Source organism: Stegodyphus dumicola, chromosome X2 (assembly GCF_044657685.1).
Source record: "Stegodyphus dumicola isolate Sdum_Otavi_A_Nest chromosome X2, ASM4465768v1".
NCBI lineage: Eukaryota > Metazoa > Arthropoda > Arachnida > Araneae > Eresidae > Stegodyphus > Stegodyphus dumicola.
This window is the reverse complement of record NC_140781.1, coordinates 59,817,770-59,843,907: the sequence shown is the minus strand read 5'-3', so window position 1 is coordinate 59,843,907 and position 26,138 is coordinate 59,817,770. Positions and strand designations below refer to the sequence as shown.

General features: G+C 34.4%; 1 protein-coding gene across 1 annotated transcript in view; it reads right to left on the bottom strand.

Annotated features, from left to right (window-relative positions):
• Positions 1-26,138, bottom strand: part of LOC118186078 (uncharacterized) — an 87,897-nt gene that overhangs the window by 21,523 nt on the left and 40,236 nt on the right. Inside the window, exons 3-5 of the mRNA XM_085808754.1 lie at positions 23,306-23,419; positions 8,250-8,466; positions 2,259-2,466 (exon numbers count right to left, since the gene is read on the bottom strand). Of these exons, the coding sequence (XP_085664880.1) occupies positions 2,259-2,466; positions 8,250-8,466; positions 23,306-23,419 (539 nt within the window). The remainder of the gene's footprint in view (positions 1-2,258; positions 2,467-8,249; positions 8,467-23,305; positions 23,420-26,138) is intronic.

The following is a 26,138-nucleotide window of genomic DNA, read 5'->3' as shown; positions in this document are numbered from 1 at the left end:
AATGAAAATATATATATATATATATATATACATATTTCGCTGCATCGTCATCAGGGGGTAGATGCAACGAAACAATTAAAACAAATAAGTCTGTTTCTAAACCAAGAAAGACTCAAATTGAAGTTTAATACTTAAAATAATCTCAGAAAATCAATCAAAGTAATCTTTGTCTTTACCAATATGACACCGTGTCTTCCTATTATGGAAGATCGGTACGGACACGTTCGAGTGTGTCGCTTGGTCAGCCCTTATAGGCCGTCATAAGTAGTGAAAAGATTTGTAAAATTATAGCACCAGAAAAGTTTTAAAATATTTAAGTAGACCGAGGTGCCGCCCCCCCCCCCAAAAATCATATAAAACAAAAGCAATCCAATACATGAAAAAATAAATGAAAATTTGATCTAAAAATATAATAAAAAATGTAAAAAAGAGTTCGTTCTTAAAATCTGTAACATTAGAGCAACAGAAGGTTTGAAATGAAAAAATATATTCTACATATTCGGTTGCAAAATACTACTGCTAAGCCTAAAATATGCTAAGCGATAAAATTAGATAAAATACAAATTTTAAATTGATTAACAATAGTAAAAATAATTTAAAAAACTCTTATTGTAACATTAAAATATGTAGAAAAAATGAAAACTTTGTAAAAGGAAAAAAATTACCAGGATTACAAATCCTAAAAGAATTTCAATAATTAATCCCTTAGGTTAAGTTCGTTAGTTACGTTTAGTTCTTAGTTTAGTGTTTGTTAGTTTAGTTATAGTTAGTTTCTCACGGTTAGTTTAGTTAGTTTTAGCGAAGGCCCTCAATAAAACATAATGTGTTAGATATGGCAAAGAGCAATCTGAGTACTAGGAAATGTGCCGTCCCTGTTGCTGTAGAAGGATTACAGAATAGTGTACATCGTGTTTTGCAAGCCAAATCCTTATACCCGTATCATCTTCAAAAGATAACCATCACTACTCCCCACAAGGAGGTCAAGCAAGTATGTGTTTTACGCAGTGGTATCTCTACCTATGGGCCAAGATTATCATTTCCATATTAAATTTTGTTTTCTGATGATATTTCATTCCAGATGGTGTGTTTAATCAATGCAATGCGAATTTATGGGCTCATGAGAACACATACGGACTGACAGCCCTTGATGCCCAACAAAGCATTTCCAGCGAATATTCGTCGGCAACTGCTTAGGTGAGTCCCACCTGTTGTCATCACGTTTCACAGCTGCGAATTATCTCACCTTTCTTACACAGGTTCTACCAGGCATATTTCATCCTCTAGCACAAAATGTGAGACACAACATGGGGTTTCAACATGACAGCCTCCCCATTATGAAAGATATGTTCAGAAACATTTGAATATGTCGTTTCGTCAACGCTAGATTGGGCGTGGTGCATTGATTGCCTGGTCGCCACATTTTTCCGGATTTAAGCAACTTTGATTTCTTTCTTTAAAGCACTTACAGCTGTTTTTTTATGAAACCACTCTTGAGTCTGAAATGGATCTGGTTGCAAGAATCGTCTGCTCTGCTGTAGCTATCCAAGCAAATCCATGTTTTTTTGACCATGTAGTCCATTTTTCAATGTTTTTTGACCATGTGATTCGTCTGTATAATACAGACATAGCTTGTGATGGTGGAAACTTTGAATATCTTTTGTAACATTTTGAAATGGTATTATTTACAACATTATATGTAATATTTAGAGCAATAAATATGTTTGGCAATCTCTGTCTTGTGTCCCTTCATTTCGTGCATCGCTGATGCTACTTTCACACAACGTTTCTAATAATGGGTTGCTATGCAATTATTAATTCTTTTGATGTGCCGTACTTCCCCCTAAATTATATACCAATATTTATGAGATACCCCGGATTTTTAGGACTTTATTAAAATAATTATTTATGAATCGTTACATAAAATCATCAACTCCGTTGAAAATAATTTATTACACACTGCAGCTTAAAAGAGCAGTGATTAAATATTTTTTACAGTGAAAAGAATTTATGTACGCTTTAGAGCTCAAACGGATTTATTCTGCTATTGATTTGTTACAGAATTGAAATAAAATATATATAAAGCAGGCTTAGATATATTTTATCTATGAATGTATTTTATCCAATGAAAATAGTCTGTGTACATAAGGATAAAGTGATATACAATACATGAATTTAGCATTTAAATTTGAAGCAATGGAAAATTTCATATTATAAATCCGAAAATTTTAAAAACAATTGAAATAAATGTTTATACTTACAACAATAACTGAAAATAATATTTTTGATTTTAACTCATCGGCATCTTGTAATGCTGGTAACGCATCCAAAGCATCTAGAGTATCAACCCGAGCTTGAGCGTACAAGTTTCCATACTGACGAACCAGAGCCGTTGGTCTCCTCTCGCCGAGGGATATATTTTCAAATTTAGCTCCACGTTGCAGCATCTTTTGAGCTTGCTCAGCCAACCTGTAGAATTTCACCAAATTTGGTGAACATTATAAAGTATAATTGCTTTGCTTATTTGTTTATTTTCTGCAACACATAATGTCTAAAAACTTTTGCTATATTAGTTCAAACAAAATCTAGTACTAAAAAACAATGAAAATTTGTAAAACAAAATTATCCTGAACTGGTCATTAGAAGCCTCGGAAATCTATTTTCAAAAATTCTTCACTGCAAATCCTATTATAATACTATCCTTAAAATGAATACACCTTAACTTTCATAGAATGATATGAAGATTTTTCCGGTATGTTTGCATTTTAAAACGTTAACGTAACTGACACAGTCCATACTTCTTTCCCAAATCGGTCCTCTTCTACAGACTGATTCAACTCAGCTCTAAATTATTTATTAATGTAACAATAGGATAGCTTATAAATAAAAATTAGGACTCATATTAAATCAATATAGCAACAGCAAAATAAAGAGAAACGCTATCGTTGACGGACGTTATGTCCTAATGCATCAAATAGTTTCCGATTAAAGAAAGAACATATACAATGATACCTAATCAGTGTAGAGTCGATAGATAATATGGAACTATGGATTCAACACTTACTCATGGGATAAGCTAGCTTTGGAAAGCGTTGTTAGCTATATGAGCTTCAAAAAATTTAAATATATAGGAGTAACATTTATTCGACCGCCTGCTGGCGAAATGGCTAGCGCACCAGCACAGATCCGGGGTCCGATCCCCGGGCTGGGCAAGGTTGACTCAGTCTTTCGTCTCTTGAATGGGTCGATAAAATGAGTACCCAATTTGCGCTTTGAGACTAAATACCGGAAGTCCTGCGACAAGCTGACCACTTGCCCAGGGCATATGCTGATGCACTCTGGGGGTCCTAGGTCAAGAAAGCAGATTTTGGGGCACTGCAAGCTATGGTCCGCTAGGGCTGTTGCGCCACCGAGTTTAGTTTAATATTTATTCATAAATTACTAGTGAACTTTCAACAAAAGTTAAAGGCTGCTTGAAAATAAACTGCAGCAGAATAATTTACCCATAATTTCTTTTTTTTTTTTTTTTAATATATCTAAAATATTTGCTCTTGAAAGCCTTTATACGTACAATATGAGTTTGAGCGAACAACATTTTCAAGATTAAGTTTCAGATTAATTAAAAAAAAGATTATTTCTAAAATTATTTTCGCATTTAAAAAGATTTCATCTCCTTCCAAACAAAGCTCGTGAACATCAATATTACGCATTAATTAACATACAATGTGGTAAAGCCATTCTGCCCATAAAAGAATTAACAAAAGGCTAAAGAACGAGGCACTGTAGACATTTTCATCTTTTGATGAGTTAACAGACATTATGCTTTTATATCTTCCTATTAATTAAATAAGAGTACTTTAAAAATAAATGAAATTTTTATTTGTTGTTGCATTTTAATTATTATAAAGTTTAAATTATATAAAAGTTTCTGTCAAAACAAAATGAAAGCACAGAAGTGATCATATTTGCTGGCCCGTTCATAAAATTAAACTTAATTATAACACGTTCATATATTATCATGTAATGATTAGTTAATTACCTGTAAACTTCATGTTCTGTTTTTAAGGTCTTTGAACTTCAAGCTTTTATTTCGTATTTTCAGTGATGTACTTTGGTAATAAGAAATCGAAGGAAGCAAAAGAAAGAATCACCATCATTAAAGAAGGAAAATACATTTTAAAATCTCATTATTTTGAGAAATAGTTTCTAAATACTTTAAAAATTGGGAAAATTCAACTTCAGTTTGGCAAGAATTTTAAATTAAAAAGGCTCAAAGACCTTCTTCCTGAAAGACTAATTAATCTTGTAAAAGAACAAAACAATTTCAGTTTCAAAGAACTGAATAACTGTAGACGATAATTAACAAAAATTGGCATAATAGGGCAACTTTGTTTAAGCAATATCAGTACTGAGTTTTCTTTTAATATAAAGCTGCTTAATTGTGTTTAAGCTCAAGAGAAATATCTACCAAAGAAGATGCCTTTATGGAGAATTTTATAAATGAAACAGTGCACGTTAAACATAATTTCCTCCATGTGCAAAAAATGATGTTAATTGTGTCAACCATTTAAAAAAAAAAAAAAAAAAAAAAAAAAAAAAAAAAAAAAAAAAAAAAAACACTCAAACACTTTAAGGAATCAACGAATTCAGAAGACGGAAAAAACTACCTAATTACATTTTTATTATTATGTTATTTAAAAGTATCATAATTTAAATCGGGGGGGGGGTTCACAACGAAGATGGTATTGACTCCTTGGGGGTTGATGAACTAAGGCTGATAATGATGATTAAAGTTGAGTGGGGGTCGATAGTTGAATATGCGCCGGCAATTGATCGGCATAATCAAGATCTCATTGATTACAATAATGATAATAATAATAATAAATTTGATAATTGATTGTTTATTGATATTAAGTTATATCGTGTAGTAAGGAAGAAATCACATAAAACAATTATGAGAGAAATAGTATATTGTATATGTACTAAAATTATTAATTCTCAATTGTCTGACCTAATCAGAGCAAGCGCAAGAATTATATCGTGCGAAGATATGCAAGACTATCTGCCGTCGGTATGAGTTTTCAACACCTACAACTTTTCCTAGTTTTAAAGGAGAGCACCCCGGTAAAGCGGGTCCGAGGGTCCTCCACCTCTCTTTCCCTATCGGGATTCGAGAGAATCTATCCATTCGAGAGAAATTTCGGCTAGCCACCTTCGGCACCATCTCAATGCTGTCATGGCCGCACAGAAACTAAACATTTGCAAATCCAGTATTCATGCCTTTTCCAGGATTCAAACCCAGGTCCTTCGGTACGGTAGACAGCATCACTAACCACTGTCATATCTGGATGGCAATTCTATTTTAAAAGCCAATAATATTTTTTAAACATACACACACACATATATATGTTATTTAATAATTGCACTTTTTGAATGGTACGCATCCGAGCAATAATAGCTATTAAAGCTAAAGCTTTGGATAACCGTCTTTCTGCGTAACTGTGTGACCGTAATGATGAAAGTTACAAGAATTTGCTTCTTCGAACGGAGGTACGCTGGCTTTTTAAGGGTAACGTTTTGTATCTTTTTATAGATAATTTTAACATGTGATAGAATTCTTCCTTGAAGTTGACAGATCTATGATGACATAATTAATAAAATTAAAAAATATGTATTCGTCTTTGTTGGTATGTGTTCTCTGTTCAACGCCACAGAAAACAAGCTGGAAGGAAGAGACATGCAGTCTGACTGAAGCTAGAACGATTGTCTTTGATCCTCGTTCTAAAATTGATTCATTTCTATCGACACTGAATCTAAAAAATTCGATTGTTTTCATAAGTAAATTCGATTCTTCTCTATCGAAAAAGACTGGATTTCCCCAAAAGATGTATACATAGAAGCCGTTTGTTAAAATTTAAAAGAATATTTAAATATTCGCTTCCAAGACCCTGAGAACTCATAGAATAGTTGAACTGAGATATATCTCAGCATCAAATTATGATGCAAGAAGAGTTGATTGCACTGAAGGAGGATGTTCAAAAACAAGTCTTATTCAAAACGCGCGGGTATGGCTAAGTTTTGGATTTTAAAATCATCGGAAAGAAATATCCCAAAATAAAAGATGTTGCCCGAACCAACATTATTGACTTTTCCATCTTCTCACCTATCGGAAGCAATTCTTTAGTCAATAATTTATTACGTATTAATTAAGTTAATAATTTATTACAAAAAGCAAGAAACAGGCTGAATATTTTTGAACGAGACGATTTAAAAATTAAGTTAAATTTTTTATTATAAATATTAGAAGCTTGCATCCATGCATCAAGCGCAACCATCATATTGATTAAAATCAAATTATTAGGATCTGTAAATTAAGAGTGTGTAGATTTGTTTCTTATTTATATTTTTAAAATTAAAAATAACATTTATACAAAAAATAACGAAACATAGACCCAATAAAACATTTTTCCAAACTTTTGTTCATATTCTTAGTCTAATTATTATCTTTATTTATGTGCAATTATTTGTATTGATTATGTTGCTTTCTGTATATTTTGGAGTAAGGAGCTCGATGAAGAAAGCCGTTCTTTCAAAAGCGATCGATGCAAAAAAAAAAAAAAAAAAAAAAAAAAAAAAAAAAGGTAGGAAGTCCTTTATTTGAATGGAATTTTGATGCTCGTTTTAAATTATATTTAAGTAGTATTATGAAAAAAAAAAAAAAAAAAAAAACGCTTTTACGGTCACTCTTTACGAAAAACAATTTTGAATAAAATTATATAAAAATTACCTCATTAATTTAGTTAATAACTTGAAATGTCATAAAAATACGTTTAAAGTATTTAATGAACGTATCTAATTGTCATCGTAAATAGTTTTTAAGGTATAAATGCAATAAATATATAATATTTTATGTCGTAAATACACTGTGTGGAGGAATTTTCTCGCCCATCTTCTTAAAATCTAAAATTCAAATACATTAACAACGTGACTAAAGGTCTAATTCATTAATTAAAAGTAGATCGTCGATTGTTCGAATTTCAATAATCCAAAATTTTCATTACGCTCGTAAAATATTTTGCGTTAATTACCTAGATTTTATGACTTCGATCTTTACTATAGCTTCTCTTTTCCGTTAGCTCGTTCTGGGATGCAAAGGAGGTTAAATAGTATTTAAGACGAGGATTTTGAATGTTTTAGACACAGAACGTTTGACAGTGGCGCTGGCAGCTTCTTTTTTATCTGCCTAGATCTGCTGTTAATATTTTGGCTTTATCAATTTATTAGCAGATGTTAAAATGGTTTCAGTAAGGCGTGTATAATCTCCATGAGGGCAGTGACAAAAATTTCTCCAGAGTATGATGTGAAAGTTATCATGTGCAACATTTATTCTTGTGTCATGGCAGCGAGACTTGGAATGTATGGGAAGTGTCTCATTGTCTTCTCCGATGAATCAGGTTTCGGTTTATTAAGATAACTGGAAAATTCATGTGTGGAGGGATTCTGATCACTGACGCTCATTCCACGTGATTGAGGAGTGTATGTATATATCATGCCTGTCGTTATTGTTTGGAAAACAATTGTTACCCTGTTATCTTCAGTTATCCTTCGTAATACTTTAGTGGAACTATGTTCCGTCCATCTTTGGAAATGTCGCATTGTTAAATCTGTTCCGTTTATTACGAGCCGTCTTCCAGCAGCGCTCTTATACGTAGAATACCTCTACAGGACGTCAGCATATAATGTCACAACCTCACGTGGTCTGCCAATATCCAAATCTTTCCACAGATGTGCAGGTATGGAACAATTTATGACATCATTTATAGCTACTTATGCTAATAATGGGTTTGCTGCTTTCAAATTTCCCAATTTACTGTGTAATTAAAGAATATTGGCTTCAAATATTGAAGGACGACATTATACCAGGAGGTATGCCCTCAAGCACTACTTGCAGAGGCGGTAATGCACGTTCGGTATCTGTATGTACACAGTAAACAGTTTGATTGCTCTCCAGGCTAAATCACTTTCATCATTGTCTCCTGATTACTCACGTTAAGTTTCATAGTTACCTAACATGTTTTTATGTCGCGGATTTTTTTTACCAGAGAGCATTTAACAAATGAAGAGCACATAAAAATGAAGAGCACATAAAAATTAATTTAAGTTTCATTAAAATTATTGCAAAAAATGGAATAACATTTAGTACCTGTGGTCTGAAATGTAATGAATTTAAAAAAGGTCAAATTTTACATTACCTGCATTTCATCTTTTGTTCACGCTCCTGTAAACTGACGATAGTGCTTTGCGCACGGCTAAGTTCCGCTTTGAGGGTCTCAATTTCCTTTTGAAGTGAAGAAATTTCCCAGGCATTTCTATTAGTACTTCCTATAGATGAAGCTGAGTGAGCATCTGGTACGTGAACACTCACAGTGCAGGCAGGCTTAGAGGACTGCAGCGATGATACACTGCCAACTTAAAAGAAACACGCTTATTATACCTCTTTAATATGAAAATAAATAATAAATGTTAATACTAATGATGTAATAAAAGAATAGAAACTGATATTAGAAAAACGATCTGATCTCGGGGAGTTTAACAATAAAGGAAATACGGTTATATGATAAAAATTCCCCAAGTGGGAATCATAGACTCAAAAATAAGTAATCAAAGGCTTTTGAGGATACTGTATTTTATGAACCATCTTGCAAGGTAATTCGCTCATTAATTAAATGACATGTTTTTCAAAAATGTAATATATAAGATATTATACTGACATGCATTTACTGATAACTAACATTATTCTCATCAACATTTAAAGCCGATATTCCTGTATGACTTATTTAGCATAGAAAACTGTCCTTTACCTTAAATAACTGAAATAAATTCTTTTTGGATACAGCTACATCAAAGAATTACTGCCTAAGAGAAGCTGGTGCTGAACAACAATTGAAGAAATTAGTCTATGTTTAATCTCTCCCACTTCTAGCATGATATACACTTTCATTACATAAACTTCAAAAGCTAAATCAGACGCTCTAAATGAAGCATCATGTAAATTGCTCACTGCAAACATTAAGCATAACACTAATTAGGTATAATGTTTAATATTATGCTTTAATATGCTCTGAATTTCACAAGGCAATTGTTAATTGAGTTGTTCATTCAAATGTGTTACAATGAAATAAAAACTATTGATGACTTTCGAAACCGTTAAAATTTACTTTATATGAAATAACATTCATATACTCACATTTGAAAGGAAAAATAAAAAGGGTCGGTTAAAAGGTAATCCTGATCTTAGGCTCGTACGATTTTAATGCAAGTCCTACATCTTTGATTTCTGTTCGGTGCTCAAAGGCAGCAGAGGTCAGTGACTGCCATTCTTGAGAAAAGTAGCTTTATAGTACTTAGGTAAGAGATGAAAGAGGCCGATGGGCAACGGTGACAGCTTTGAAAGCATTTCGAAGAAGTTTCGATTGGACTAAGACCAGGAGAATATTCCGGAATCAATATTACTCAATATTTTCAAAGTAACAGCTCAGTCGTATGTCAGAGATCACAGTCACAGATCAAAAGAAAATTAACAAAAAAATATCTTTCTGCTGCACGGTACTTTAAACATGAGAAGGTCACTTTGATGTCTTAATGAAAAGCCAGAGAATGAAATTTAGCGATATACTTTATTTGGCTACATGATTATTATTTTTAAAGAGTCTTGCACATTTATTTCTATTTTTAACACTAATGAGGATTATGTGAAGAGAATTTTGGTCCCTTATGCCTGGGTTCAGCTAATAAATAGACAGCATAAATTTAATCCAGCTACTCTGGCCTTACATCTGAATGAGACACAAATTCTGGTATTCGTTCGTGGCCTTTTGCATATAGTCCTTCCCTTACTGTACCTTCAGAAAGCGGCTTCTCTACAACTATGGTAAAAATCGTTCAGAAAACTACAGAAATCAGCATCCCACTGATTGCTCTTTCTCAGTAATCATATTTTCTGAACATAAGATGGAGTCGTATGAATATCCATAAGAGATTTCCGGATGGTTGTTTCACTCGTTTGGCACTGTTCAGACAATCAGTATTCCTCTGAAATCGTTACCTCCCCTACCATGAATTTTGCTACCCCTGTAAGGATCTTAAGTTTTACTAACGTTTATTTTATTTTAAATCTTTACTATCACTTCTTATTTTCTACTTCCGGCCAGAATTATAAGCGTGAAGGATTTTATGCAAAGTTTGTCTGGCGAACGCCAAGTACTTAAGTTGTGGCTTTTTGCCAAGCAAGAGAGAGGAAGCAGTGAGTTCGAAGCAGGCCGCTTACCTTAGAAGTTACGCAGTTGCTATTTGCCTTCCAGGCCAGAGGTTTTAATCCTCTTGATAAATTAAACGTATTGTAGTGTTCACAGTCTCTGTGCTACATACGCTTCCTGTTATTATAAGGCCAATCTTCCACGTATATTATTCTAAAGTTAAATTAGAGTTTAGTTTTATTTTGATATCTTTTGCGTTAGACCCCGAGTGGAGGGTCATTGTATTACGAAGTACGGAAGTTATTGTATATAAAGAAAAATAAAGGGGTTTGCATAATCTTCGTCTGTATCCTGTCTACTTACTACAATTAGTGAACATAGCTTTAGTAAGCTCTCTGTTCCTAGTCAGGTCCTTGTATGTTCCCGAAGAAGATTAGAAGAAACATTGAACCTGATAGTGGCGCCCAACGAAGAAGAATAACCATGGCCGAGTTTCAAGAAGAACCTGTGCTGCCTGCAGAAACAGCTCAGAATCCAGAAATGCCAGCTGCCTCCCTGGAAGGATTTGGGTACATCGTCCAGACCATGCGCGCTTCGATGAAACCAGAAGCAACATTTAATGGAAACTCACCGGTAACCAGTTTTTTGGAAAAATTGGATGACCACTTCATGCTCTACCCCGTGCACGAGTTTCAAAAAGTTACCTTAGCTACCAGCGCTTTGAGGGGCCAAACGCTTAACTGGTTCAAATGTATCGGCAGAAGTCTCTTGGGTCAAGCAGGAAGTCCCACCTATACTTATGAAAATTTCAAGACTGCCCTACTAAAAGCCTTCCCTGTTGTAAGGGATCGTGCGAAATTAGAAACGGAACTTTTTAGCATATATCAACAAAGAATCGAAAACCTCTCGAGCTTTATTTTAAGAAAAATTCACGTTTTCAAGCTCTTGTATGGAAACCGTCCGGATCCTGAAATAATTCATGTGATTTTGCCGAGGTTACTACCCCAAGTGCAAGACTTTATTGAATTGAGAAATCCGACTACACTGGAAAAATTATTTGAGCTAGCAATCCAGTTTGAAAGTAGAAGAACGGCGGACGTCGAAAGAAGACGCCAATATCAACAGCGAAACCAATTTGGTACGCCAAGACTACAGCAAATCAAGCATACGGCTACGGAGAAAAAGCGAATCAGTGGGCAAGGAAACCCGAGCATTCAAAAACAGCCGGCGAACGTCGACAGTTCAATAGCAACCCAGGAAAAAAGTCTCAAGGCCAGTGGAGAAAGAAGGAAAGCACGGAAAGGAAAAATAATTTAAACTAAAACGGATTTCTGCTGACGAGAGGGTGCGGAAATCCGAAGGCCACGAAAATCCCTCTTCCTACAAGTTAAATACAGTAATGGTGAAAAATTTGACTCTTCCGAAGATTGAAGTCTTGGTGAATAATATCCCGGCCACCGCACTCCTGGATACCGGCGCGCAGTGTTCCTGTTAGGCAGAAGTCTTTTTTAGAAAGTATTTTCGCAAATACCGCATATATAATGCGGATAATACGACAGTATTAGCGGCGCAAGGAGAAGAATGTAAGTGCGTAGGTAAAGTACCTTTATATATCCGTATCAAGGACGAACAAGTAAAGGTGATGTTTTTTATAGTAAAGAATTTGCAAGCACATTTAATCCTAGGAATAGACTTTCTTTCAGACGCACAAGCTACACTGGATTTTAATGAAGCGTCCCTTAGGCTGACAATGAAACCAGTGCGTGTAGAAAAGGTTGAACCGCCAAGGTTAAGTCTTGACCACCTGCCTAATGACGAGCAAGATAGAATCCGACAAGTGGTAAGTGAATTTGCTTCCTTATTTAGTGATATTCCAGGATTTACTCAGGTTACTAACCATAGTATTGACACCGGAGATGCATTGCCAGTTCGTCAAAAACCATACCGGTATGATAAGAATAAGGAAAAAATTATAGAATGGCATATTACCGATATGCTACGTAAAAAGATCATAACGCCCATCTCAAGTAGCTATGCTAGCCCGGTGGTTTTATGTAAGAAAAATAATGATTATCCTTTGGAGCATCCAAAAAGGTGGAGATTCGCTATTGATTACCGTAAATTAAATTCCATAACGAAATATCCGGTATATCCGTTACCGATCATAGAAGAAATTTTAAGGAACATAAAATCAACCAAATTTATGACGACTTTAGACTTAACGAATGGTTATTTTCAAATAGGGGTCAGGCCTGAGGACGTGCCTAAGACTGCTTTTATAACCAAGTCTGGCACTTATGCATTTTTGCGTATGCCGTTTGGCCTTTCTGGGGCCCCAGCAACATTTCAGCGATGCATGGACATTGTGTTAAGACCTGTTCTTGGAAAGTCCACATTTATGTATTTAGACGATATCATTATTACTAGTGATAATCTCGACCAACATATACAGGATTTAAGACAGGTGTTTTCTTTATTAAATGAGGCCAGTCTAAAAGTTAATGTCGAAAAGTGCAAATTTGCAGCCCCTGAATTAAAATATTTAGGTTACAAAATATCGCAAAAAGGGATCGAGACAGATGAATCAAAAATAATCGCTGTACAAAAGTATCCGACTCCAAACACGGCAAAGAAGCTCTCTTCTTTTCTAGGACTTTGTTCATATTATAGGTCCTTTATAAAAGATTTTGCGGCTATCGCTGAGCCATTGTTAAAATTAAAAAGGAAAAAGGCAAGATTCTCGTGGACGGCCGAAGCCAATAGTGCTTTCGAAAAATTAAAACAAGCATTAACGCAAGCCCCTGTGTTGAAATTTCCTGAAAAGGATGAAAATTTAGAAATTTCAGCGGATGCTTCGGATTATGCGGTAGGAGCGGTACTTTCGCAAAATCAGCAGCCCGTGGCATTTTTTAGCCGAACTTTAAATCAAACACAAAGAAACTATTCCGCGACCGAGAGAGAGGCACTTGCAGTTCTGTTAGCAGTGCAAAAGTTCCGAGTCTATTTTAGAAAGGCGCCGATAACAGTATATTCTGATCATGCGGCGGTAACTAGATTGTACTCAGGGAAAAATTTATCCCCAAGGTTAATAAGATGGGCACTCAAGCTGCAAGAATATAATCTGGTAATCAAGCATACCCCCAGAAAGGAAAATATCGTAGCAGATGCCCTATCACGAATTAAATTAGACGAACAGGGTAATACCGTAAAAGTTGCAATGCTTACAGCGTGTACAATAAATTCCCGAGAAACTGTAATAACCGAACTGGGTAAGGATCCTGAGTTTGGAAGTATTTATGAGTATTTGAAGGATCCTGAAAATTTTAGCCACCAAGATATTGTGGCGATACGAAATAGGGCGGCCCATTACGAACTAATAGATGGTCTATTATTTTATACAAAAACTACGAATTCCAACAACGAATTTCGACCTGTTATCCCAGCTAGTCTTAGATTAAATATCCTGCAAGAGCTCCATGACAGCCCTTTAGCTTCTCATGCTGGTATTCGAAAAACTATCCAACGCGTACGCGAGGCAGTCTACTTTCCTGAACTGCAAAAGTTAACAAGGGCGTATGTCCAGTCCTGCCCAACATGTCAAGCCGTTAATTATATTAATTTCCGCCCGACCGGGTTTCTAAATAGTATTAAATCCGAATTTCCAAATGAAATAATTGGCATCGATTTATTGGGCCCTTTCCCAAAAAGTCACTTAAACAAAAGTCGCTATCTCCTTGTTATGGTTGATCATTTTAGTAAATGGACCGAAATTGTTCCCTTAAAACGAGCCTCCGCGAAATTAGTTACCGATTCTATTTTAAATAAATATATTTTAAAATACGGGGCGCCCCTAAAAGTTATATCGGATAATGGTCCTCAATTTGTAAGTAATATATTTGAAGACGTGCCAAAAACTGGGCATACGTCATTTAAAAATGGTCCCGTATCGGCCGCAATCAAATATAGCGGAACGGGTCAACAGAAATATAGTGAAAATTATCCGTAGTTATGTTAAAAATTTTCATAAAAGCTGGGATAACTATGTCAATGAATTTGCTTTCGCCCTTAGGACCGCAAAACATGATACAACGGGCAAAACTCCTGCTGAGTTATTTTTAGGCAGAAAGATTATAACGCCGTTAGATAAATTATTTTATGTGCAACAAAGAGCCCCAGAATTTAAAATGGGTGATATAGAAAAACTAATTAAAGAAGCAAAAAAGAATACTGAAGTAGCACAGAGAAAACAAAAATTGTATTATGACTTGAAACGACGGGGAGTAACTTATAAAGTAGGGGATGAAGTATTAAAAATTAAGCATTCACTTTCTTCAGCACCAGAAGATAAAACTGCCAAATTTTTTCCACGATTTGAAGGACCATATGTCATAGAAAAAATAACTCACGCTGTTGTAGTGTTAAAGGCCAGAAATGGTGAAACCTGTTCCGCAAATATTGATCAAATTAAGCCCTACTTCGATCGTAATAAAATGCAAATCTTTTCAGATCTTTTGCAGGATCCGGCACGGCAGACACCGCAGGTACAAGTTCCAGAGGTGGGAAAACGACAAGTACAAGGGCAAGCCAATGAGAGACAGAAGCAAGTGAAAAGAAAATTGCCCCGCGGAAAAATTGAAGGTAAAAAGAAAAAGAAGCCGTTCCACCGTCCAGAAAACAGAGTTCACGAACACCCCCAGAATGAAGAAGGGAGAAGGACGACGTATGTGAAGAGGACCAGGAGAAATGACGTCAACTATAACCCGGCTTTAAAACGGAAGATCGACTCATCCGACAGAACTCTCCGCAGCAAAAGTCGCCGAACTGCGGAAGGGCCATCAGCGGCGGAGGAAAAAGTACAAGAAAAATTTGAACGGCCAACAACGAGGTCCAAGCAGGATCACGACAGAAGTTTCCCGGTTCCGCCAAGACCAGCTGCCTTCAAACGGCCAAGACCACAAGCAGAGGAGAAAAGGAAGGTGTTCAAGGGTGGCCGTACTGGTGAAAAACGGAAGCTTCCAGAGGAAAGCACTGAAGGGCGAGCCCGTACAAGAAGGAGGATAAACCAGGCTAATATCTGCAGTACCTTTAAAGACTGGGCCCAGAAAAGGATGTCCGAATATTACAAAGATAAGTAAAATTTTATGTTACTTTGCAAACTTAAGTTAATCTTTCATTCTTACTGCAAGTGGCAGATTTCAAGAAGTTTTACCTCATGCGAGGTCTACCTTTATCGCCAAAAGGGCGAGAAATGAGTTGTGACCGATTTTCGTATTATGTTTTTAAATTACTCGTGCGTAAAACTAAAGTTGATGTATAATAGCGTTGTGTAAAGACTTAAATATTGTAAAAAGTTATTGTATAAATTTTATTTAAAACATTCTAGCAAGAAAGAAGTTTTAGTCTGAAAGACTTTTTGAAATGTAGTATTATTTCAATGTAGAAAGAATTGGCACTTGCTTTGAAAAGAATAGAAGTTAACAATGTACTACTGATGTATGTTTTCAAATGTGTAAAATTAACGGCATGTTGATATGTTCTTATATACATGTGAACTGTTATTTTAAATGTTAAGAAATACCGTGATATGGTAAAAGTGAAAGTAATGTTAAAAATTTGTTATTCGTGTGACTGTAAAGATTAAATCATGGCGAATATGTGGTAAAGGTTGAATGATGTAGTTAGGCTCTCTGACGCTACACTTTAGAGTTAGCCACTTTTAGAATAGTACCTCAGGGTTAGAGTTGAAAGTAGGGTGTGTTAAGAGGTCTCGTTATGTTGAATTTTAACACGTTAGTGTTTTGATTGTAGGAGGAAGTGTGGCACACGTAGACAGAAACACATTCGTGTTTGGTGTTCTTTTACAACACATGTCAGAGAGCACGGGGAGAGATAATTAAAATAGTCACGAATGAAATAAAAATGTTAAGAGAAGTATATTCTATATGTTATTTGCAATGTCATTGTGTAACATTTCATTAAACTAGTTTTCCTTCCAGATCTCTGGAAGGAACCAGAATTGAATAAAGCTCCTGGTTAGATGCAGTACAGATGAAAAAAAAAAGATTGTTGTATATCCTGGGAGCTGCTATTGTAACAAATTTCTTTCTTTTAAATTTTCTAGTTTCTAACGAAGTTATGATTGTAAAAGATTGGCCTCGCGTTAGATTCTAGAGCTAAAAGTTTTCAACAAGGTCGTTTTAGACCTCAGTTTCAAACTAATTAACTCTGGCGGGAAGTATGTAAGGATCTTAAGTTTTACTAACGTTTATTTTATTTTAAATTTTTACTATCACTTCTTATTTTCTACTTCCGGCCAGAATTATAAGCGTGAAGGATTTTATGCAAAGTTTGTCTGGCGAACGCCAAGTACTTAAGTTGTGGCTTTTTGCCAAGCAAGAGAGAGGAAGCAGTGAGTTCGAAGCAGGCCGCTTACCTTAGAAGTTACGCAGTTGCTATTTGCCTTCCAGGCCAGAGGTTTTAATCCTCTTGATAAATTAAACGTATTGTAGTGTTCACAGTCTCTGTGCTACATACGCTTCCTGTTATTATAAGGCCAATCTTCCACGTATATTATTCTAAAGTTAAATTAGAGTTTAGTTTTATTTTGATATCTTTTGCGTTAGACCCCGAGTGGAGGGTCATTGTATTCCGAAGTACGGAAGTCATTGTATATAAAGAAAAATAAAGGGGTTTGCATACCCTTCGTCTGTATCCTGTCTACTTACTACAATTAGTGAACATAGCCTTAGTAAGCTCTCTGTTCCTAGTCAGGTCCTTGTATGTTCCCGAAGAAGATTAGAAGAAACATTGAACCTGATACCCCTAGAGTTTTAGCAGTATGCCATGGCTGCGAAAACCCTCTAGATATCTTCGATAAGCCACGATAAAATAAATCTTGGTCAAAACTTGAAAAATGATATCTAACACTAAGATTTTTAATAACATCTTTTCTTGGGAATTAAAACTCTCACTATCAAAAGTATCAATTTTTCTCACATTTGGTTTGCATAGACCGAAAGTTACTCACCATTTGCCACATGTTTTGATATGTGCATAACTGTTTTAAAGATGATGTCAATTTTAGTGCAGCAGAATCCACGGATATGATCTTTTTTTTGAGAAACTGCATTTTGAGCTGATTTTGAGTATCGTTTCGAAGTGGCTTGACATTATTCAAAAGCACAGTACATGTTCATTAAAGTTTAAAAGGATATTTGGAAAATTCGCTGAAAAATCGTAGAGCCTAATTTCCATTTCATATAAAATTGCCACTGTTTTGACAAATAAATTTATAATATTTTCACAAGTCATTTGTGCCTGACAATATTCACAGGAATATCCGAAAAACTTATTAAAAACAGGTACCCTTTAATTTTAAAATTCTAACAATTTAATCATAATTATATTTTTATGTTTTCTCATTTGATTTCATATTGTAGCATAATTAGATTCGTTTATACAGTCATCTCCATTTTCATATATTTGGCGGGAATCAAAGAGAAGAGAGAAAGCGCTTAATTCAACTTTAATTGTTAGTAAAACTGAATATCATCTGTCTCAAAACTAAACAAAAGGACAAAGTTTATAACTTCTTCAAAACAACCAAATTATACACTTCTTTTTTCTAAAGATTCCGGTTTATTACCGATAATTTTGATTATGGTAAAGACCAAGAGGATTATCTCTAATAGTTTTGGAAAAGGGCTTTAAACATTTGCGTGGCTAAATGAAAGTAGAAGACGAAAAGATTGTAGGGTTTATATTTATTTTAACTAACATTTATTTTAAGTTTAAGCTATCTTGTCAAGCCTTTACTTTCCCCTGGAATTGCCAATGCCAGAGTATGTAAATTTTAGTAGAACGCGCAAAGTATTCAAATTTTCAGCGGAAGTATTTTTGAGTTAAATAGAAGGGAAACGAGTTTGTAGGTGTGCTTTCTTGATTCACGAGCGTGAATGTTGCTAGGTAGAAATTTAAAAACCGCGCGTTTCGGCCTGTGTGCCTACTTCGGCAGTTAGTTGAATCTTTCAATTTCTTATTCAGAAAGTTTGCTGAAATCTCAGCTGTATCTTAGAACGCGGTTAAGTTAGTCACGTTTATAGAGCCTCGTAGGGAGTGACTTGTTATTTATTCATTTTTAGTTGTACTTTCTTATTTTTATTTAACTGCCGGGTCGGCGTAGTTTGTGAGCGTCAAGTGAACGCATTTGTAACTTCTAAAGTGGAATAAAAAGGGAGTTAAACCCTTCTTAAGAGTTTGTGTAATTTCCAGGTCATAGCAGTCACTACTACTGTTGCGGGCAAGTGCGGGGCCACACAACACCACATGATAATTAATGAAAAAGAAAGATATAAAAGTCTTAGAATGAGAATTAAAACAATTTCTCATCAAAGACGTTAAAACAAATGAGCATTAAACAAAAAAATTCATAATAAACTGATAAATTAATTTCTTAACTCAAAATTTTAATGTCCATTTAATGAGTAATTTTAATTATAATAACATTTTAATACAAAAATACTGAAAATTTTAATATTGTTCTAATATTAAGAGTTAACGGTTCACGTGATAATAATCTTTTCTCTTTTAAACTTTTTTATGGTTGAACGTTTCTGTATACAGCGTTCCTCTTCATACAATATACAAATATTTATTTAAGTTAAGGGACAAGATTTTCGACGAAGGTAATCGTCTCTGCCATGCGGCATAAATTGTAAGCCCACTAAGTGTGACTGTCTTATTTTTCCTCATTTCACGAAGAAATATTTAATTTTAAACAGCACTTGTTTTTAAGTTCAAGGAGCAACAGCTTCCTCAGCACTTAAAATATTTAACACATAAAAATGTTTTACGAATTGTTGTACTTTCAATCCACTTTTCAGTTTCTGTAATTAATCTAAGTAATATGATATCAAATTTCCTATTTTCTTTCCATGTGATGCTGTACTTTTACAAAGTAAAACATAACAATTATTTTTAAAAATTACTTCTGTATTATTTTATGATTAAAAAAGTCTGATGTGACCAGAACATGACTTCCCGCCAAATCCAGGTTTAAATAGCAACTAGCTTTAAAGTAAAGTACCACTTCCGGTTGATCGTTTATAAATAAAATATAATTTGTTACTCCAATAAAGAGAAAGGTCTATAATGGATCACATTTAACATACCATGAAGCATCAGCCACTTTATGAGATATTTCTACCACCTTCCTAGCGTGCCTTCGTGGTGTAGTGGCTCTGCAAACTGGACCGGTATTCCAGAGGTCGGCGGTTCGGTTCCCGGCGAAGGTGTTTGCTAATTTTTCAATTCTCCTGCTTCCAAAAAATACCTAATGTCTCTACAGTGGCGCCCGAACTAAAAGGGTGTTGGATGAGGATTCTCCACACCCAGGATTTGGCGATTGGGTACCCTAAAACCCCAGTCGCCCTTTTAAAAGGGGGAGTATATAAGGTATTTCTCCCGCCTTCCTAGCGTGCCTTTGTGGTGTAGTGTTTCTGCACGCTGGGCCGGTATTCCAGAGGTCCGTAGTTCGATTCCCGGCGAAGGCGACTGCTAATTTTTCATCTTGCCTGCTCCTAAAAATCCTCATGTCTCTACATCTTAAAGCAGTTACTGATCGGGGAAAATGGAAATATACTTATTAAATAACAAATAGGATGTTTTACTATACAGTTATTCATTTTACCTGTTAAAAGTTTTGTTTCTAAAATTTTAATACGAATATATTGCTTTTTGATACATTAAACAAAATTCAGTTCAAATAAAAGCTTCAACTATAACCAAAGGTATCTTGATATGTGGTTAGCGCAATTTTTAAGAATAGGTAAGTAGGAATAAATCATTTCTTAATATTTTTAATGCAAAAATAAAACATAAAAGTAAATATATTTTGCAATGTATGTATTCTTCAATAAAGTGTAGAGCAAGCGTCGGCATGCTATGGTACGTGGGGCAGATTTGGTGCGAGGTACCATTCTCAGTGGCACTCTGCACCCCTCTACAAAATTATCAAATAAAGATAAATCGCCCTGTCTCTCCTCTCTGCGCCGTCCCACCACACGCCTCACGGATTATTTCTCCTTGGTTCGGTTCGTCGCGCTGATACATGAGTATGGCGTATGATTTCAGTCAAAAGTAGAAATTAGTTTGATGAAGGTCGTCCGCTGTAGGTTACTTTTAACTTTAGGACACTTTCTTAGTTTTATTGTGAAAACTTGTATCTTATTTGTTTAATTATTGTGACAATCCAATTCTACATATTTAATCAAATGGCCACTAAAAATGAATGCTTGATGTTCGGAGTTTTCTAGACTCTTGGACGAATGAATATGGATTCGTACAGAAAAAGGATCGTGCTGTATGTGTGTATGTCGCGAAACTGTAGTATGTCACACCTAAAGTATACAAAAACGTTTTTAAACTGAACCATCAATCCCCATTGCTGAATTCTGATCAGAAATGTAAAGTTATAAAAAGAGCTGTTACTGGATATATGAAACAAGTTCCTTTTTTTTTTTTTTTTTTTTTTTTTTTGTCAAACAACTGGAACCGAAGCGACTGAAGGCAGTTTCGTAATGGCTCATTGTGTAGCTGTCAAAGGCAAATCTTTCACAGATGGCGAATATATAAAGCAAAATATTTTAAAAAGTGTTAAAATATTGTTCAAGATTTACCAAATCTACAAACAATATTATCCCGAATTCAAGAAAGACCGGTTTCTGCGCGAACTTATTGAAAGACGAATAACTTTAATGGCAGGAAATATAGCAACAAAACATAATTCTGGATTACACGAAACTGTTGCATTTAGAGTTATTCTTGATGAAAATACCGATGTGAATGATGCTGCGTGCCTTGCAGTAAGTGGCAGGATATTATGATAACGATCGAGTTGATGTAGAATTACGCAGCTCGATTCCTCTGCTGGGACAACTAGAGAACATGATATTCTTTCTTTATTTATAAATTATTTTGAAAGTCAAAACATTAATATGAATAAAATATTTTGTTCAACTACTGATAGCACTCTTGCAATAGTTGGCAAGGAAAGAAGATTTGAAAATCATATTGGATATAAAGTATCGAACTTTCATTGCATAATACATCAGGAGAGTTTAGTTACCAAAATTTCGTCACAGCGGTTAATTTCTGTAATCAACACTGTTGTTAAAATAGTTACTTTCATAGTGTCCCGTCCTTCACCGGTACACAGACTATTTTAATCTCTTTTAGATGAAATGGAAAGTGAATATGTGGATGTCCCCTTATACAGCCATGTCCCGCTGGCTTAGTCGGGGTAATGTCTTGAATAAGTTTGTGTTACGCATGGAACACATTAAAGTTTTTCTTTAAATGAAAAGAAAAAAATATTTCCCCAAATCGGACGATAAAGAATGATTATGCAAATTGATGCTTCTGATTGATATAACTAAACATCTGAATAAACTAAGGATTGCAAGGAAATGCCTAAACAGCGAACATTTTGAATATTAGAAAGTCTTTGCTACAAAATTAAATACATTTTCTTGTGATATTAATACCAGTATTTTCAAATACTTCCCAAATGTTAAAGCGCTTGCAAATACATCGACCGTAGACAAAGATGAACTTCAAACCTATGTCGAAGCACTTTAGGAGGAATTTTCCAAAAGACGCAAAGACTTTTATGCCTATATTTGGCTTCTTAATCAAACCAGGTTTAACAGACCCATTAATAATCCCAACCGATTTCACAATTTTTGAGTGGATGAAACCTTATAATTTTGTAATAGAACTTATTAAACTAACATATAAAGAATTATGAAATGCAAAATTTACGGAATAACGAAAAAAATCTTGAAGATAATTGTAACGATGAATCGACAGCTATTTGGAATTGCTAAATGTCATTGCCCGAGAGATTTAATTGCAGAATCACGTGTAAAATTGAAAGTCACAAATTATACCCCTGATATTGGGATATTAAGCAGAGCGATGGAGGGACAAGGTCCGCATTAAAATTTTAATTGTTTATTGAAGTATACTGAAGGAATACTTATATTTCATGTTGTTTATCTTTTATTTTAATAAATATGGCAGTATACAGCTCACGTAAGAGCTGGGAAGCTGTAGCAGTCCTGTTTTCACCGAGTTGACAGTGCGAAATAACGTAGTCCGAATAACATTCGTCGTTGTGGATCTTGTTCGACCTAATCTAGGTCTTCTTGATATGAATCCAGTGTCCTGAAACAGCTTCCATGAATTGCAGGCGAATCTGGGCATTACATTGGTGTCTGTAGCCACCTGCGCTTGTGATTGGCCTAATTCCAATCATCTACAAACAATTTTCCATTCATTCCATCATGCATAACGTTCGTCTCTACTCATTTTACCTGATACCTTATAAAACTTACCAAACTCTTCCAAGAACGCGGCGAAATGTTGTGAAGAACTACGAGCACACAAATTGCCGAAAACCCCTCTTACGTTCATATGCTCTCCACAATCACAGCTCCGCAGACACGCACTTGCACACTTACGTATTCGACTCTGAATATTTGTATAATTCTTCGGCGACATAATTAGCAGCTTTAATTCAATACCTTTTGTAAAAGCAGACATAATTTGCAAATTCACTTAAGTTTGCACACTAATATATTTTAATGCAATAATTTTTTCATTAAAATTTTTTGTGCTTTAAATCAATACCAATTTAAACTGCCCATTAAAAACTGTTATTGGATTCAATTAATAAACGACTTCTGGTTGCCCAGTTTTACTCAAAATCTAATTAACTCTTTTAACTTTGAATGCAGAAAAGTTAAAACATAGAAAAAATAATTGTTGGAAGTTTCGTATAGCAGCTATTACGGAAGAAAAACTCGCCAACCTCAGACAGGCAGAGAGACGTACAAACAGATAGATATCATTGTAAAAACAGTAAAAATGTGCTGTCGGCACTCTACTTCGTGCTGATTCACTGAAAGCCCACTATCAAATTTTTCGAACGAAAACATTACATATTTTACCTGTGTATATATGTTGGTGGGAGGTTAAAAAGATGAACTTACTATTATGTCCCTTTCGGATGTCACCTTTTGGCTTGTTTCTTGCCGATCGACTACTTTCACAAGATCGAGTGTCAGGACTACTACCTCCACTGCTGTTGCGACTGCTCACACGTACTGAAAAAAAATTCTTATGTAAAAGCACCATTTATAATAGTAATTTTGCAGTTATATTAAGAAAGAGAAAAGCTAGAGGTCGGAAAAACGGTTATGGCATTTATCATTTATTTTATTTTTGTGGCAATTAATATGAGCATTCCTTCTTCATGATAAAAAATAACTATTTAGAGTAAAGTGATTTTTTATAACTCTAGCTTACAAAACAGTAGAATAGTCTAAGGCAGGGCTTCTTAAACCTTTTTCAGACGCGACCCCTTTTTATCACTGAGATTTTTTTCGCGACCCCAGGACGCCATAATACTTACGAAAATTTTGGGGGACCCCATAAGCATTGAGTTAATCAGACACACACGTGAGTGAAACTGTCAATTTTTTCACTTGTACTGTAATATACTATTGCAGTTTTAGGTCATTAACTTTAATTTCTAATTTTAAGACAACAATATGAAAATTTTAAATAAATAAAAGACGAAATGACAGCGTCAGGTGCAAAGCAAGTAAAATGAATGTTTATTTTATAATGAGAATGCGTCGAAACGCTTTCGGTTTTTCTTTGTCTGTATTGTCTTTATCTATTTTCAGATGCCCTGAGTAAAAATATTTGGTAACTGTAAAATTATTATAATAAGTTAAAGAAATATCAAAACTACTAAAATGTTTGGCCACCCCTGCTGCAAGTCCTGCGAACCCATGGTGGTCGCGACCCACTTTAAGAAACTCTGGTCTAAGGAAAGAACATGCTTTCAGCTACCACTTCATTCAAGCAAATAAAATTGTTTAGTTTAAAACTATTTGTTGTTTAAAACTAAACAATTTTGTTTGCTTGAATGCAAATGCTTGCTCTTTTTTTCAGAGGCAACAAATAATATTTAAATAATATTTGTTATCTCTGAAAAAAGACTTGAAATATGAAATTTTCTCACCATGTCTCATTTTCTTTATCACAGAAATGCCAAAATCCTTAACTTTTCTATTTTAATAAAAGTAGACAAAGTGAAAACTTAATTAAAACAAGTACCCATACTTTGATAGGTTACTTTTATGAACAAATTGGGGAAAATAAGATTCAGTTTTGGAGCATAAATTTAAAAAATGTTTTTTTCAAGTTATGATCTCAGCTGCGTTTAAAGCATCAGGGTATTTGGTAAGTAAGAAATGTTCTAGTGGGGATCCGAAGTTTACCAATTTGGAGGATACTTGCCTTCAATAGGGACTGGGGTTAATAAAGAAATTTGTATTTAAATGTGAACCTAACTCGTGTTTTTAAAACTGTGTAAGGTATTTTATTTTAAGTAGCCAATTATTATGATTTAAGCTTTTACTGTAACTTTTTTTCCGTATTCCTCTAGGTTTTTGTTGTGTATTTACGTTTTGAGTGTTTCATCGAGAGCCTCTGGCAGCCGCGTCTTGCTGTTACTTAACTGTTGTCAACTCTATTTAAATTTGTATTCGGCTTTAGCGTCTTGCTAGCAGATGTTCTAAAATACTCTTCGGCAAAATTATGAGTCAAGCTTGATTAGAGTACTTTATGTGCAGCCTCCGACTACGTTATCTACGTTTGAAATTCAAGTTTCTATTATATTAATTTAAATACTCGCAAAGTGGCGAAAGTTCGTTGTAGCACAAGCAGTGTCATTTCTTTTCAGTTTGAGACTAAATAAAAATGTTATTTTAATCTTCTTCAGAGATTGTGGTTTGTTTAAGACTAATATGTGACTTACTAGAAGTCTAGTAGGGTCTGCAGGATTTAAATAGTTGTTTCCAGTTACAGTACAACCGCGTAACTGCATCAGATATAAGACTTTGTACATGAATAAAAATGATTTTCATTGAAAATGAGTATTTTATCATATTTTTTCATTGAAAATGAGTATCTATAACACTCAGGATTTAAATTTCGTTGGAAATGCTGAAAATTAAAATATATAAATTGAACGAATAAAGAGTTACAAAAAGAATTATATTCAAAGCAAATGTTATTTGAAAAATCGAATGAGGTTGATAAACGGCAAAATAACTTCGAAGATTCCTTTAAAAACAGATGAAGATCTAAGCTACGCCCTTTAAAAATGAATATTCCGTTAAAATACAGAAAAACAGAACTTCCGGTAAACGAAGAAGTTATTTACACACATATATTTTATCATGAAAGACTTTCAATATATGGAAAAGAAGCTGTTTTTTAATATTAAAAAGAATAAAAATAAAACCCGTATGAAATCATAATAACTTTGTTGGTCAGATTTATCCGCCAATTTGCATTAATAGTTTTATGAATATTAATTGCAAACATCGAGAAATTGTCAAGAATATGTTCGAGGATACGAAAAATAACAAAAGAATCGTTCTAATCATTTTTTAGTTTCAAGTCCTTAATTTTTTATTAATATTCACATCCTAAGCTTCTTTTTTAAAACTGCCTGCCATGATATTATATTTGCTTATCCGTTATATGTACTGCTTCCCATTCTTACTATATTACTGTGCAAGAAGAAAATGCAAATGACCCGATTATGAACAATATTAAAATAAACTCAAGTTACATAATATGCTCGTTAGTATAGAATTATTTTTGTCTTAAAATATTACCGAAATTATGCAAACACGACAAATGTAGAATTCTGTAATATTCCGAAATTTTTAAAGCGCGAAAATAATTGAAGGGATTAGGATATGGCAAAGCATGCAAGGGATATAAGTTTTCCAGTGCGAATTC